At 42.9% G+C, this 14,530-nt stretch overlaps 1 protein-coding gene across 2 annotated transcripts in view; it reads right to left on the bottom strand.

Annotated features, from left to right (window-relative positions):
• Window positions 1-14,530, bottom strand: part of CNTNAP2 (contactin associated protein 2) — a 2,044,831-nt gene that overhangs the window by 26,650 nt on the left and 2,003,651 nt on the right. For both annotated transcript variants that reach the window (XM_027101624.1, XM_027101625.1), the window contains one exon: window positions 9,118-9,357. In XM_027101624.1, coding sequence (XP_026957425.1) covers window positions 9,118-9,357 — 240 coding nt within the window. The remainder of the gene's footprint in view (window positions 1-9,117; window positions 9,358-14,530) is intronic.

A 14,530-nucleotide genomic window follows, 5' to 3' on the forward strand; every position in this document is an offset into this window, starting at 1 on the left:
ATCTATCACAGAAGAAAAAGCACATGGTTATCTCCAGTAGATGTTGAAGTGGCATTAGATACTATTTAACATCTAACCCTGATAAGATCCTTATGAAAACAGGAATCCTCTAGGTAACATATACATATAAAAATCCCAAAAAAGAGAGAGAGAATAAAAGGGAAATTAGCTTTATGAGAAATCAAATGCTATTACAAAAGCTCAGTCATGACCACAGCTTGCTACCGTCTCAGGAAGAGTCAGATGAGTGCAATGGATCAGGGAGTCTAGAAGTAGACATAAATATAAAGGTCAATTTTGAATGGGATAAACGTAGGGTAAAGGATGGGTCCTCAACCAGTAGTGCTGGAACTACTGGCTGGCCAGGGGGGAAAAATAAAGTTGGGTTTCTACCTTACTCTTACTACCCAAGTAAATTTCAAGGGCAGTAAATATGTGTATCTTACAAATAAAACATAAAATGATTAGAAAAAATGTACAATCATTAAAAAAATTTTTTCTGAATGGAGAAGGCATGACACAAAACCCAAAAGTCAATGAAAAACTTTATATTTCATCATGTAACATTTAGAAATTTTTACATGGGGAAGAAAACCCCATAAATTAAAAAAAAAAAGAGCTCAAACTGAGAAAACGTTCAAACATAGAGTAAAACGTCAATTTACTTAATATATAAAAATTCTATGAGTCAATTAGTAAATGACCAACAGACCAATGGGAAACTGTAAATATACAAATAATTGTTTGGTCAAAAAATATAAACAGGCTGATTGGGGGAAAAATAAATCCTAGCGGCTTATGAACATATACAAAGATACTTAATCTCACTCATGATTAAGTATCTTTACTTAATTTGGATTAATGAAATCCAAATTAAGACAACAGAATTTCATTTTTCCAATAAAGTATAGCAAGATTTAAAAGAATATTATATGTGCTGCGTTGATGAGGGTGTGGGGAAAAAAGATTTATATCTTATTGAATCGGAGGTACTATGTCACTGGAGGGAGATTTGTAATACAATCAAAATTAAAAATACATCTCTGACTCAACAAGATCATGTGTATAAAGCTATTCATTATGGAAACTTAAATGACCATTAGATCAAAAACCGGTAACTATCATTATATTTGACTTAAGCTATATATAAATGTGCTTGGTGCTTTTGCAGAAAAGCACAATTTGGATCATCTGCAGGAAAAGTGCATGTCAGAAAAGAGATGATGATGTTTTTTGGACTTGAATAAATGTCTGTGTCGGTCACAGAAGAGAACAAAAGACACAAAAGATAATAAAAAGATTAGGTATCAGAGATTAAACAAATTAATCATGCAACCTTAGCATAAGGATGAAAAATGGGATCTGCTCAGAAATAATTAAGATGTAATTGTAACAGCTGGAAAGATTATTTTAAGTGCTTGCAGGTGGTAAAGAAACCCAACTACCAGCTTGTAATTATGATGGAAATGGAATAGATATATGCAGTTTTTAAATGTTCATCTTATCTATAATTCTTTCACACGTGAAGATATAAAAATATTTTATCCTCAGATGGCAGAAAAAAAATGTGGAACATAGATAAGAAATCAAGTCACTAAAAATCACAGCAATAGAGAAACGGGTGCCTTTAGAAATCAAACCCACGATTTCCAGTGGTAAAGTGTCTGATGTGGCACGCAGAGTCCTTAATTCTTAGTTCACAGTACCTGGGCAGACTGTATATTCTGGAATCTAACTGGGGCATGTGCTTGTTACACCGAGTGATCCCAGGCACCGTGTTCCATTTACTTCCCAATTTATTTGGGATGAGAGCCACATTGCTGAGAGCTGGTTTTTCCAACTGCTCTGTGACCCTGAGTGAATCCACCGGACGAGTTTGGGTTTGGATTCCCGAATTCCTGACAATTCTCAGAGGACTATTTTCCACTCAGTGCTTCTGGATTTTCCATGTCCTGCCCACTTTCCTCTCAGAAGGGGCTCTGAGAGTTCCTGGTCCAGAGCCTCTCAGTATCAGATGCTTTAGGCGGGGAGTCAGAATCTCTAGGTTCCAGTCACTCGTTATAATCTTTATAACGAGGAGATTCCTTGGGAAATGAAATCTTACATCTTAAAGTGCCTTGTCTATCTTAATGCTATTAAAAAAAACCCTAGGATGTGGCCTTTGGTCTGATGTATTCTGTATTCAATATCATGAATGTGATTAAAAAACAAATCAACCCTAAGACTTAATATGAATGCCTCATAAAACAGCTTGGTATACAGTTCGGAGCTGTTCCTTCGTGCAGAAATTTACGGCATCAGATTCTTATTTTTTTTTCTGGTGTTTGTTTTGTTTCTACATTTTGCAGAAAGTGCGTTGCCATTTGTAGTCGTCTCTCTGCTGGCAAATCCTTGCCATTCCAAGGAAATAAGCTTCCCTGAATCTGACAAAGAAAAACAGAGCCCATAATTCTGAGAGGCGAATCACAGCAATTGTCTGGTGCTCTGTGACCTTTAAATAAACCAGAACTCAGGGCCAGGGATTGCCTTTTCTACCTTGTAACTACTGTTCTAAAAGGACCATATGATGTGGTTAAACAGGCCGTACCTATTATTCAAAGGCAGAAAAAATTAGGCAGAAGAAGAATTGACTAGATGTTTCTAATAGAGCAGAATTGGTTTAAGTCAAATCAACATAATTTTACCATTTCCCCCGATAAAAAATGCACTCTCCCAGCTCCATGCCAGGACCTTGTGTTTGTGATCATTCTGACATACTGTCCACTGTTTGCCAAACTCCAATCACATAGGAACTACTGTCATATATTTTTGCCATATCCATGGAAAACGTAATTATTATTTATTTACTTATTCTCACTAAATTGACCTGATTTGATCTTCTTCTTCTTCTTCTTTTTTTTTTTTTTTTGCGGTACACAGGCCTCTCACTGTTGCGGCCTCTCCGGGTGCGGAGCACAGGCTCCGGATGCGCAGGCTCAGCGGCCATGGCTCACGGGCCCAGCTGCTCCGCAGCATGTGGGATCCTCCCGGACTGGGGCACGAACCCGTGTCCCCTGCATCGGCAGGCGGACTCTCAACCACTGCGCCACCAGGGAAGCCCTGACCTGATTTCTTATTTAAACAGATGCAGTGATAAAACTTTATAACCCTACTGAGTAATTCTATGGCCCGTCAAGGCTTTAAACAGAAGCCTGCTCTCTATTAAAGGGTGAATAGCATGGGTGAGAGAGCTGTTAAATGCATGCCAGAACCACATGGAGACTTTCTCTTTAACAAAATGAGAAAGACTGAAAAAGAAATGAACAGGAAATAACTTGATATTATGCCACGTGATGATATGTCTATTTTCTTCCCATAATGATCTGATGACCCCCTATCAAGGCCACCATGTTTCAGGGCTCCAGGAGACATAGACTGCAATGCAAATGGAATCCTCTGGAGTTGTGCAGTACACAGCCTGACCAACAGTAAATGTCCCCCGCTTTGGAAAACGGTGATGGAGCCCAAAGGGCATTAGAGAGGCAATGAGCAGCTCAGTCAGTGGTGTTCCAGAAGAGAAAAGGAATCTTATCACAGGAAGCCAGCATACCTTGGAATCCATTTTCTGTCTTTATCATGTGATATCATCTAAGATATAAGAAAGAAATATAAGGGAGCAGAAAGAACACAAGACCTCAGGGTAGATGTCTGGAATTCTAACTTCCAGGTCTCTGCAAAGCAAATACTCCAGTGTGAGTATGAAGTAAGTAGCCCTTGGTTGATCGCTAAGTTCCCACTAATACTAAAACCATAGACTTCCTATCTTCACTGCAAGGGGCCTGCTTGATTTTAAAATAAATGCACATACTTCATTTTAAAGCAGCATTTCCTTCCTGATATCCTTTCAAATTAAGCTTGCAGCTGATTAAAAAAACTGATTAATAATTTGACATCTTCCTCAAATTGAAGCTCCTTCCTGGGGCGTAACAACTTCAATAAAGATGCATTTTCATGGAGGCCCCGAGTCCGGCCCCGCACTGTGGATCTCTTGTTTGTTTGTCTGCTTCAAGTCTGTTTTTCCAGGCAGACTAGCTCTATTCAAGTTCAGAGAAAACTCCTCTATCTCCCTGAGCTTCCTTATGAAATGGTCAGAGGAGCCCAACCTTTGGCAAGCTTACTGCTATAGAGTTTCAGTTTGGGGTTTCACCACCTAAAGGCTTCACTGTTTCATAAACTGGTTTTTGGGTATTTACTTTTCTTTTTAGTAACCTTACTTCAGAGGGTTTACCAAAGGGGCCATTATTAAGCTTCTCTCTTATTTAGTGAGTGATTCTCCATCTTGGCTACACATTAGAATCACCTGGGGAGGTTGTACATCTCTGGACATCTCAACCCGAGTGTCTGACTTGATTAGTCAGGGGTGCAGCCTGGATACTGGGGCTTTTAAAAGCTCCCTAGGTAATCTGAAAGTGCATCTGAGATTGAGAGGAGTGCTTTCAGACGTGATGGGCACGTGATAAATCACAGGGGAATCTTGCTGAGATGCAGATGCCAGATCCAGTTGGTCTGATTTGCATTTCTAAGAAGCTTGCAGGTGATACTCATACTGCTGGTGGAGGATCACACTTCCCAAGGCACCAGATGAAACAGATCTCCTTCCAAATGTCCTCTATTCAAACCAGGACTAATGAGCTCTCACCTTCATTTTCTTCCCTCAGGTACCTACACAGACTCAAGTAACATGATTTATAGCTAGAAATGGCATTTTTGTGTATGCTGTTGTTCTGTTTCTGAATATCTGATAGTGAGGATCCTCAGTCATACATGAAAGATTATCTAAAAAAGCAAAACCCCCAAATCAAAATTCAGAATGATGAACTCAGGCTCACAGAAACTAGGGTGCAACTGCTGATGTGGGGACCCACTAAGAACCCCAGAGCTGGGATGAAGATTATTTTAAACTGATGATATTTGGGATTCAACAGATGCAGAGAGAAATCTTTTTGGAACTTCCTTATCTGACTAAACATAGAAACTTCTGAGAAATAAGACCATAAATCCCCTTTTTTCTAGGAGGCTTTTAGGTCCCAGGAAAGAGGCCAAAAGCAAACCTACCCTAAATCACCCTTTGCAGGGGAGTTTTAAGGCCTTGAAAAAGACAAAGACCGTTCACACAGGCACGAACAAACAATCACAAACTTCCTTATCTCCTGTTTTTTCTTTTAGAAACCCATTTGTTCTTCCCAGAGGCCTTTTATCCTCTCTTCTTTTTCTCTACTAAGAAAAGTATATAAGCCTCTAACTTTTACCACTATTGAGCTACTTCTTTTGTAAGCTTCCATATGCATGCAAATAAACTTCTTCTCCTGTTATCTGCCTTTTGTGAGTTTAATCTGCAGACCCCCATGGCCTGAACTTAAGCGCCTAGAGGAAAGGTTTTTCCTCCTAGACACTAAGCCACTGGAGGCTGATATTAAGTAACCTTCCCTTATGTCCATTTCTTTCTTTGTCCCCTGTTCATCCCCCAACCCCCATTCTCTCTCATTTTCCCATTCACCTAAAAGAAAAAAAAAATAAAACCATGTTATCTAACTGGACAGCTACATGTAAAAGAATGAAATTAGAACACTCCCTAACACCATACACAAAAATAAACTCAAAATGGATTAAAGACCTAAATGGAAGGCCAGACACTATGAAACCCTTAGAGGAAAACAGAGGCAGAACACTCTATGACATAAATCACAGCAAGATCCTTTTTGACCCACCTCCTAGAGAAATGGAAATAAAAACAAAAATAAACAAATGGGACCTAATGAAACTTCAAAGCTTTTGCATAGCAAAGGAAACCATAAACAAGACCAAAAGACAACCCTTAGAATGGGAGAAAATATTTGCAAATGAGGCAACTGACAAAGGATTAATCTCTGAAATTTACAAGCAGCTCATGCAGCTCAATATCAAAAAAACAAACAACCCAATCCCAAAATGGGCAGAAGACCTAAATAGACATTTCTCCAAAGAAGATATACAGATTGCCAACAAACACATGAAAGGATGCTCAACATCATTAATCATTAGAGAAATGGAAATCAAAACTACAATGAGATATCATCTCACACCAGTCAGAATGGCTGTCATCAAAAAATCTACAAATAATAAATGCTGGAGAGGGTGTGGAGAAAAGGGAACACTCTTGCACTGTTGGTGGGAATGTAAATTGATACAGCCACTATGGAGAACAGTATGGAGGTTCCTTAAAAAAAACTAAAAATAGAGCTACCATACGACCCAGCAATCCCACTACTGGGCATATACCCTGAGAAAACCATAATTCACAAAGAGTCATGTACCACAATGTTCATTGCAGCTCTATTTACAATAGCCAGGACATGGAAGCAACCTAAGTGTCCACTGACAGACAAATGAATGGATAAAGATGTGGCACATATATACAATGGAATATTACTCAGCCGTAAAAATAAATGAAATTGAGTTATTTGTAGTGAGGTGGATGGACCTAGAGACTGTCATACAGAGTGAAGTAAGTCAGAAAGAGAAAAACAAATACCATATGCTAACACATTTATACGGAATCTAAAAAAAAAAAAAAGTCATGAAGAACCTAGGGGCAGCACGGGAATAAAGATGCAGACCTACTAGAGAATGGACTTGAGGATATCGGGAGGGGGAAGGGTAAGCTGGGACAAAGTGAGAGAGTGGCATGGACATATGTACACTACCAAATGTAAAATAGACAGCTAGTGGGAAGCAACCACATAGCACAGAGAGGTCAGCTAGGTGCTTTGTGACCACCTAGAGGGGTGGGATAGGGAGGGTCGGAAGGAGGGAGACGCAAGAGGGAAGAGATATGGGGACATATGTATAACTGATTCACTTTGTTATAAAGCAGAAACTAACACACCATTGAAAAGCAATTATACTCCAATAAAGATGTTAAAAAAAAATCATGTTATCTAAACAAGCCTTCTATGTCATAGCTCATAAGCTCTTTTCTGTTGTTTTAATAAAGTTCGTGAGACAGATACACATTTCTTTATAAGCATTTACCCATTATGGAAATTAACTTGGAATTCCAATCATGGAATAAATTATGATGATGAGATTGATACAGCAACTGGTCAACACCAGGTAAGAACTTGCTGTCCAAGTACAAGTGGAAATTTTCTGTAAATGGACCTGTGTTATATAGTACAGGCCTACCATAATACCTGAATTGTAGACTTTAGATTTGAACATTGAATAACAGAATGTTCCCTATATACATTATTACATCAGTCAAAAGAATGAAATTGTCATGTATAAAGCATGATTTTTAAAAAATAAATGAACTCAAACTTTGGCCCATACACCTGTATCTCACAGACCATCAAGCAAATAATTTGCTAATTAAGGCAGAATGAATATGAACTATCGGCCCAGAGTAGCATCTAGAGGCTTTTGAAACTGATTTCTTGGCAGCGGACTCGGACCACACACGCTGATGGCCTCAAGCAGTGAGAACCTCTAACAGTAACCTGCGTATTTCAAAGATTAGGCTTTGTCTCCATCCACCCTGGCATCTGGAGGAATCTATCTGAGAAATCTCTGTTCCTCTGCAGCCCTGGAAGTGCTTTTTCTTGCCTCCTAACTTCACTCCTACTTCTCTTCTTTCAGCACTAGGACTGCTTTCCTTTGTTCAAGCCATCTCAGGAGGAAAAACCAGCCCGCTGTGTCATCCTCACAACTTCGTAAAAGGCGGTTTTTATAAGTACCCTGGGCACACGTCATCACCCTCATCATGTTATAGGACCCCATGTGTGAGGAATGAAGAGTATTCTTTAGTCTGTAAAATGGCTATTCTGACAATGGGGCAATTTCGGCTTCGTTCTGAAGCTTCACAAAGCTTTGCAGGCAAATCCTGGCAAGAATTCACCATGACAAAGCTTCACGGAAGCAGATAAATCCTGTGTTCGGGGCTGGAATATATGCAAAGCAATCAAGCACACGGCGTTTCCATGATGAACTGTTACTAACTCAAAGTTAGGGTCGGGGAGGATTTGGGAGCCTTTACTACTGGACATTCAAACATCATAGCAAACTGTGTTGGATATAATAATAACCACTTTGTTAGTATTATTGCAGCTAAACGTTTGTACAGCTTGCTCCACGTCTGTGACTGTGCTGAGTGTTTTAAATCCATCGTCTTGCGTGGAATTCTCTGAGTTAGGTCTTACTATCTCCATTTCAGAGGTGGGGAAACTGAGGAATGAGATTAAGACACTTGCTGGGGAGAGGCAGTGATGGTATCGAACCCAGGGCTCCCCCCTCGTCCCCTTGCTGTCTTTGGCATCGGCAAAGTCACACGTTGCTTTGGAGATCCATCGGATGGTAGATTTGGAGGTGGTTTAGAGATCACACCCCACTTCATACCTTGTGGGTGAAAAAGCAAAGGCTTGGAGAGGTTACCCGAGTAGCCTGATGTCAGTCTGGGTAGAGTGAGGAGGGGACTTACAGGCTCCCCACCACTCGGGGTCCTGTGGACACTGAATCTGCAGCCAGTTCCTTTCGCAGCCAACAGCTGCATCCTTTTAGCGCTGTGATTTCAAATGACAAGTCTTATCACCTGCAGAAGTGGAGCTAAATCCACTGAGCTTTCTAAGCCTAAATGCACCAATAAAACCTGGAAGGTTATGGGATTATATGTACAAATACAGTGTCGGGAGATGAATCCCTGTATGGTTTTAGGTAATCTTTTGATATCAGAACTTGGACAGTGGGGCTGCTAGGCAGCTGAGTCACAAAGGCAAAAGTGAGGAATTGATCTGATCAGATCATCCGACAGTCACGTTGCAGACACTGGTTAAGGTATCTCATCATCTCACTTAAGTGCAGAAGAGTCAATAATTCCTATACTCCTTCCCTTCGACTTATTTACTACTGGCCCTGAGCACGAATACGGTTGTACCTTTTGAGCCCTTGATGTGCTAAGAACTCTGCGCTCACACATTCCTTCGTTCCCTTAATCCTCCAACTACATCACCAGCGACGGTCTGCTATTAACTCCATTTTACAGGTGAGGAAACTGAGGCGTAAAGAAATAAAGCATCCCAGCCAACACACTGCTTTAGACTTTACCTGAATCCAGGTGGTCTAAGTGCCAGGGGTCGGTGGCAGACGACATGGGTGCGAGGGTGAGCGGGGAGGCCCCGCAGTTGGACTCCACCAGCTCGCCCTGGGTGTGCACGCGAGCTGAGGCGTTTGTTTGCCTCAAGGCTGCCTTGAGAGGGGCGATCTGGTTGAACTGAACTCTGGAGAGGCACCCAGTGAATCCCGGCGTGTTGTACTTGTGAATCTCTTGGTCAATCTTCCCTGTTTCTAAAAGAAAAAGAGAAAGTAAAGATCGTATCCCACTCGCCGTATCACCGCTGTAATATACAAGTCCCCTTTGAATGTCTTCAAATCTTCCTCTTACGTTTCAGTTTAAGATATTGTGCTCTTTTAGATGAAAAATTAATGACCTGATAAGGCTTTAGGGCTGGAGACTTCAATTTATAATCAATTTTTTTTTGTTTTTTTTTTTTGCGGTACGCGGGCCTCTCACTGCTGCGGCCCCTCCCGCCGCGGAGCACAGGCTCCGGACGCGCAGGCTCAGCGGCCATGGCTCACGGGCCCAGCCGCTCCACAGCATGTGGGATCTTCCCGGACCGGGGTACGAACCCGCGTCCCCTGCACCAGCAGGCGGACTCCCAACCACTGCACCACCAGCGAAGCCCTGGACGCTTCACTTTAAAAGAGCCTTCTGTGTTGCTAGAGAACATGGTGAGGAGAGTAAGACTATACTTGGGAAAATGAAACACATGCCTCATCACCTTCCAGCTACGTGAGATACTGCCGACACTATCAACACTCGCTTGGTTCTGACTGACTTTTCTCCCCTTTTCTGATGCTTCAGTGACCCTCATATATATTGAACAGCCCTCCCAGCCCTCCTGGTAGATTATGGTTTCATTTGGTGCCTCTTATTTTCTTCTTTAGAATTCTTTATTTAAAAAAGAGAAGAGAAGAAAAGAAAAAGCGTTCCCATAGCCTATAGTGGGGCATTTCCTTTCTTTAGAATCCAATCCCCTGGGAATTCTGGGGTTTCCAGAATCTCAGCTAGCATCAGATGGGCACTTTGGAAGTCAGGAAACTTTCCCAACTCAGTCACAAACATACGTGTGCATTTAAGAATCACCACCCGCCCCAAACCTGTAGTCAGCATCTTCTTCCTAACTAACATTCAAATCAGGGGTCAGTCTGGGTGGAGGCACTTCCAAAGCACTGTTTCGATGACTATAAACACACATTGTCATACCAGTCATATCAGCAAAAGCAAGTGTCTTCGCGACCGCAGCCCTGGGTTTTAGAATCTACCTGGCACCAACGACTGTTGGAGGAGTCCTGGACCCTCCTGATGCATGGCTCTCGCCAGTGTGGCTCCGGTACCAGCAGCAGCAGTGGCACCTGGGAAAGCATTAGAAACGCATGGGGCGGGGCCCAGCAATCTGTGTGCTGCAAACCCTCCAGGTGGTCCCGACACCGCTAAGGTTTGAGAACTACTGCTACAGGCAATGATGGTGCAGGGCTACAAACTCAGGGGCTGGGCAAACGGCACTCCAGAGAAGGGCACAGCGCTTGTATTCTGGGTGGGAGAGTATGTTAACATGACAATGACCTTGTAAACGCAAGGACGAGGTTGTGAGACACTTACCCTTCCACTTGAACTGTGAAAAACAAAGACTTGGGGAAACAGGGGGCTAGCTACTTCTTTGAAAAGTTGGATGTTACAACCTTTTACACCTGGGGAATGAATCCAGGTGAAATAGCCTTGTATAAAAATTTACTCCCCATTAATTAAAGAATATATCAGTGGAGAAGGGAGCTTTTAGGCCTTGGGGGCAGAAGAAATGAATGTACTGATTATTCATCACATTAAAAAAAACGTGTCATGACTGAGCTGTCCTGGTTCCGTGTGAAGTTTGATTAACAGAGAGCTATGACAATGGGGATGATGAAGAATGGCAATTCCGGGGATTCTAATAGGGTCTTACTTAGACAAGTACATAGAGAAATTTTAATTGATGATTCTCCATATTTTTCTCCTGCAGTAAATTTCAGCCTGTGACTTTGAGCTAAAGCACATCCCATTTAGGATGGGGAGGTAGGATGCACCTGCCACCAAGTACAAAAACCCTGCGGCCAGGATGTATCCTGAGGCTTCCATGACGACCAGGAAGAGGCTCTGGTCCCACCGACACCTGCGCTGGCTTGTTCCCCTCTTCCTCCCTTGCCTTTTCCTCAATGACTGCAGGCTACTCAATGACTCACTCTTCGTCTCCTTGTCTAATATCAGAACCCCTTGTGCGTTCACCAGCTTGCCTTCCACGCACACCCTTCCAGTGTTTGGTTTCCATCCCCTCCCCCCAGTGATCTGCCTTCCCTCGAAACACCCTCAGACCAAGGAGACTCGGGATGACTGATCCCAGCACGGGGACGCGGACCTCAGTTCCTTGCTGTCCGGAATTCCTATCTGGCTTCACTGGTGGTAGAGGCACCAGAACAAATAGCTGCTTGGTGGCAGGAAGCTGGGGACACCTCAGCTCCATCAGCTGCCCATAAAAGGAGAGTCCTTTTTAGCCTGTCTAGCTTGAGGGGAGGGTGCCACAAGGAAGCTTCTGGGGCTGGTGGCTACTGCCATCTTGTGGGACTTCAGGTCAGGTCAGTTCGATTCAATTCACTTCATCGCAGGAACTGGGTGCGTGCAGCAGTATTAGGAAGGTAGACAAATACAGGGGTTTACCCTGAGCAGCTCACAGCCTCGCTAGGAAACAAGCATACGAACAACCAACTAACGTGACTGAACACAAGCTGTCCAGTAACAAGAGTTAGTATTTGTTGAACTCCCTTAAAATGTGCTAGTTGTCTTAGACAAACTGGATATTTAATTCTTAGAACAACCCTTGGAGGTGCGAGCATTATTATCCCTCTGCAACATGTGAGGAAATGAGGCTTAAGATACGTCGGCTGTTGAGGCCAGGCAGACTGACCCCAGGCCTCCTAACCCCTACAACCTTCCTAGCTAAGAAACAAAACTTACATTTGGTAAACTTACTATTATTTTTAAAAAATTAATTAATCAGTTAATTTTGGCTGCGCCAGGTCTTAGTTGAGGCATGTGGACTTCTTAGTTGCGGCATGCATGCGGGATCTAGTTCCCCGACCAGGGATTGAACCCGGGCCCCCTGCATTGGGAGCGTGGAGTCTTACCCACTGGACCGCCAGGGAAATCCCCAGGTAAAATTATTAAAGTCTATGGTAAAGCAGGGAAGTAGGTTTGCATGGGGTTCTGGAAAGCACTTCAGGAGGGGTAACACTACAGCTAGGTTTTTTTTTGGTAAGAACACTTAACATAAGATTTACCCTCTTAACAAATGTTTACATAACAAATACAGTGTACTGTTAACTACAGACACTCTGGGACTTATTCTTCTTGCATAAGGGAAAGTTTGTACCTTTCACCCATGCCCCCCAATGCCCCTCCCCCCAGCCCCTGGAAACCATGATTCTACTCTCGGCTTCTATGAGTTTGACGATTTTAGGGGCCTGACATAAGTGGGATCATGTAGTATTTATTCTTCTGTGTCTGGTTTATTTCACTTAGCATAATGTCCTCCAAGTTCATCCATGTTGTAGCAAATGCCAGGATTTCCTTCTTTCTTAAGGCTGAATAATATTCCATTGTATGTGTACACTATATTTTCTTCATCCATTCACCTGTCGATGGACATGTAGGTTGTTTCCATGTCTTGGCTATTGTAAATAATGCTGCAATGAACATGGGAGTGCAGATACCTCTCTGAGATCTTGATTTCAATTCTTTGGTGTACGTACCCAGAAGTGGAGTTGCTGGATCACATGGTAGTTCTATTTTTAATTTTTTGAAAAACTTCCATACAGTTTTCCACAGTGGCTACACCATTCCACATTCCCACCAATTTCTCCACATCACCACCAAGGCTTGCTGTCTTCCGTAGAACTAGGTTTTGAGGATGAAAGGAAAGAGGACTCCAGGCTGAGTTTGTCATGAGGTTTTTGTGGGAGTCAGATGGGGTCAGAGCTCAAGGCCAGATTGGGAAGGGCCTTGAACACCATGTTAAGATGTCTGTATTTCAGTAGGAAACTTAAATATAAGCTGCAGGGGATGATTGTGGGAACCATATTGGAAAGATAATTCTAGAGGAGCCCAGCAATTTGCTCTGAGCAGGCGATCTCATTGGCCCCTCAGGGCCCTGCAAGCTCCCTGGGTGAAGAGAGGGAGGGATTCTTCTTTTTGCTGAAGGGCTGAGGCAGAGTTAAGCTGTGGATAAAGCGACGTGTTCACCACCAGCACCCTCTTGTCTTTTGCGCAGCCATTGTAGAATCTATAGAGAGTCCGTTTTGAGTTTGGTTCCTCCGCTAGAGATTTGGGTATGAAACTTCTGACTCCGGCTGCATTTCATACGGTCCCTGACATAGTTTTCTAAACTTGAAGTCGGGCCAGCTTTCCAATCACGCCACAGAAAACGGGTTCAAAGCTGTATTTACCTGAGGGCTCCCAATTTAACGTGGGGTCCCCCCTTCTTAAAGAGCTGTCCTCCCATGAGCGTTTCCCCCTGAAGTGACCCTCAAAGAGGGATTACAGACACAAGGCAGATGGCCAGAGGGGAGCCCCCAGGAAGGGGGTTCTGATGAGGACCACGGACCAGAGGAACGGCGGGAAGCAGGGGCTCTGAGGCTCCCGCCGTGGCGGGGGTCGCCGTGAGCGTTGGTGGAAATGTCTACCAAGTGGGCAGCGGCTGGGGGCTGGGCTGCAAGGACTGCCCTGGGGGCTGAACTGCTGCACTTTTCCCTTCTCTTCGCAGCTTGTTCGCTCAGCTCACGCTCTTCCTTACCCCAGTGTTTCGACTGCTGTTCCTTTCCTGAAAGGCAGCTAGGTCACAGAAATGAGGGTCCTGATGCCCAGGAGAGCAGACAGTTCCAAACCTGGACAGTGATCCAGATCCAGCTGATGTGCCCCTAAAGACTCCTGGCTGAGACCCATTCCCTGGGGACCACAAATGCAATAGACACTCTGGTTTCTTCAGGGCCAGATGGTTCCAACTCTGGACCGTGTGATAATAATAATATTAAAAGCTTCCACGATAAACCAAAATTGGTACATGTGTGAGGTACTGTGTTTTGGTACACTTCATGCAGTATTTCACTGTTTCCTAACAACCCTCTGAGCTAAAAAGGATTATCCCCACTTCACAGATGGGAAAACTGAGGCTTAGAGGAGTTAATAACTGAATGAACATTTACGTTTCATAAAAAAAACAGAAGTCAAATGTTTTGTATTCTCAACTTCTCTCTGAAAAACAGACTATATTTATGTTGCTTTTATATTCATTTGGATTTTTGGCATTTCTATTCAGGGACTCTTCATAAAAATGGCACAGTGAGGTTTCGTTTTGTTTTTAAAAAATTTAAA

Source organism: Aethalodelphis obliquidens, unplaced genomic scaffold (genome assembly GCF_003676395.1).
Source record: "Aethalodelphis obliquidens isolate GAN/ISIS:26980383/991018 unplaced genomic scaffold, ASM367639v1 scaffold5, whole genome shotgun sequence".
NCBI lineage: Eukaryota > Metazoa > Chordata > Mammalia > Artiodactyla > Delphinidae > Aethalodelphis > Aethalodelphis obliquidens.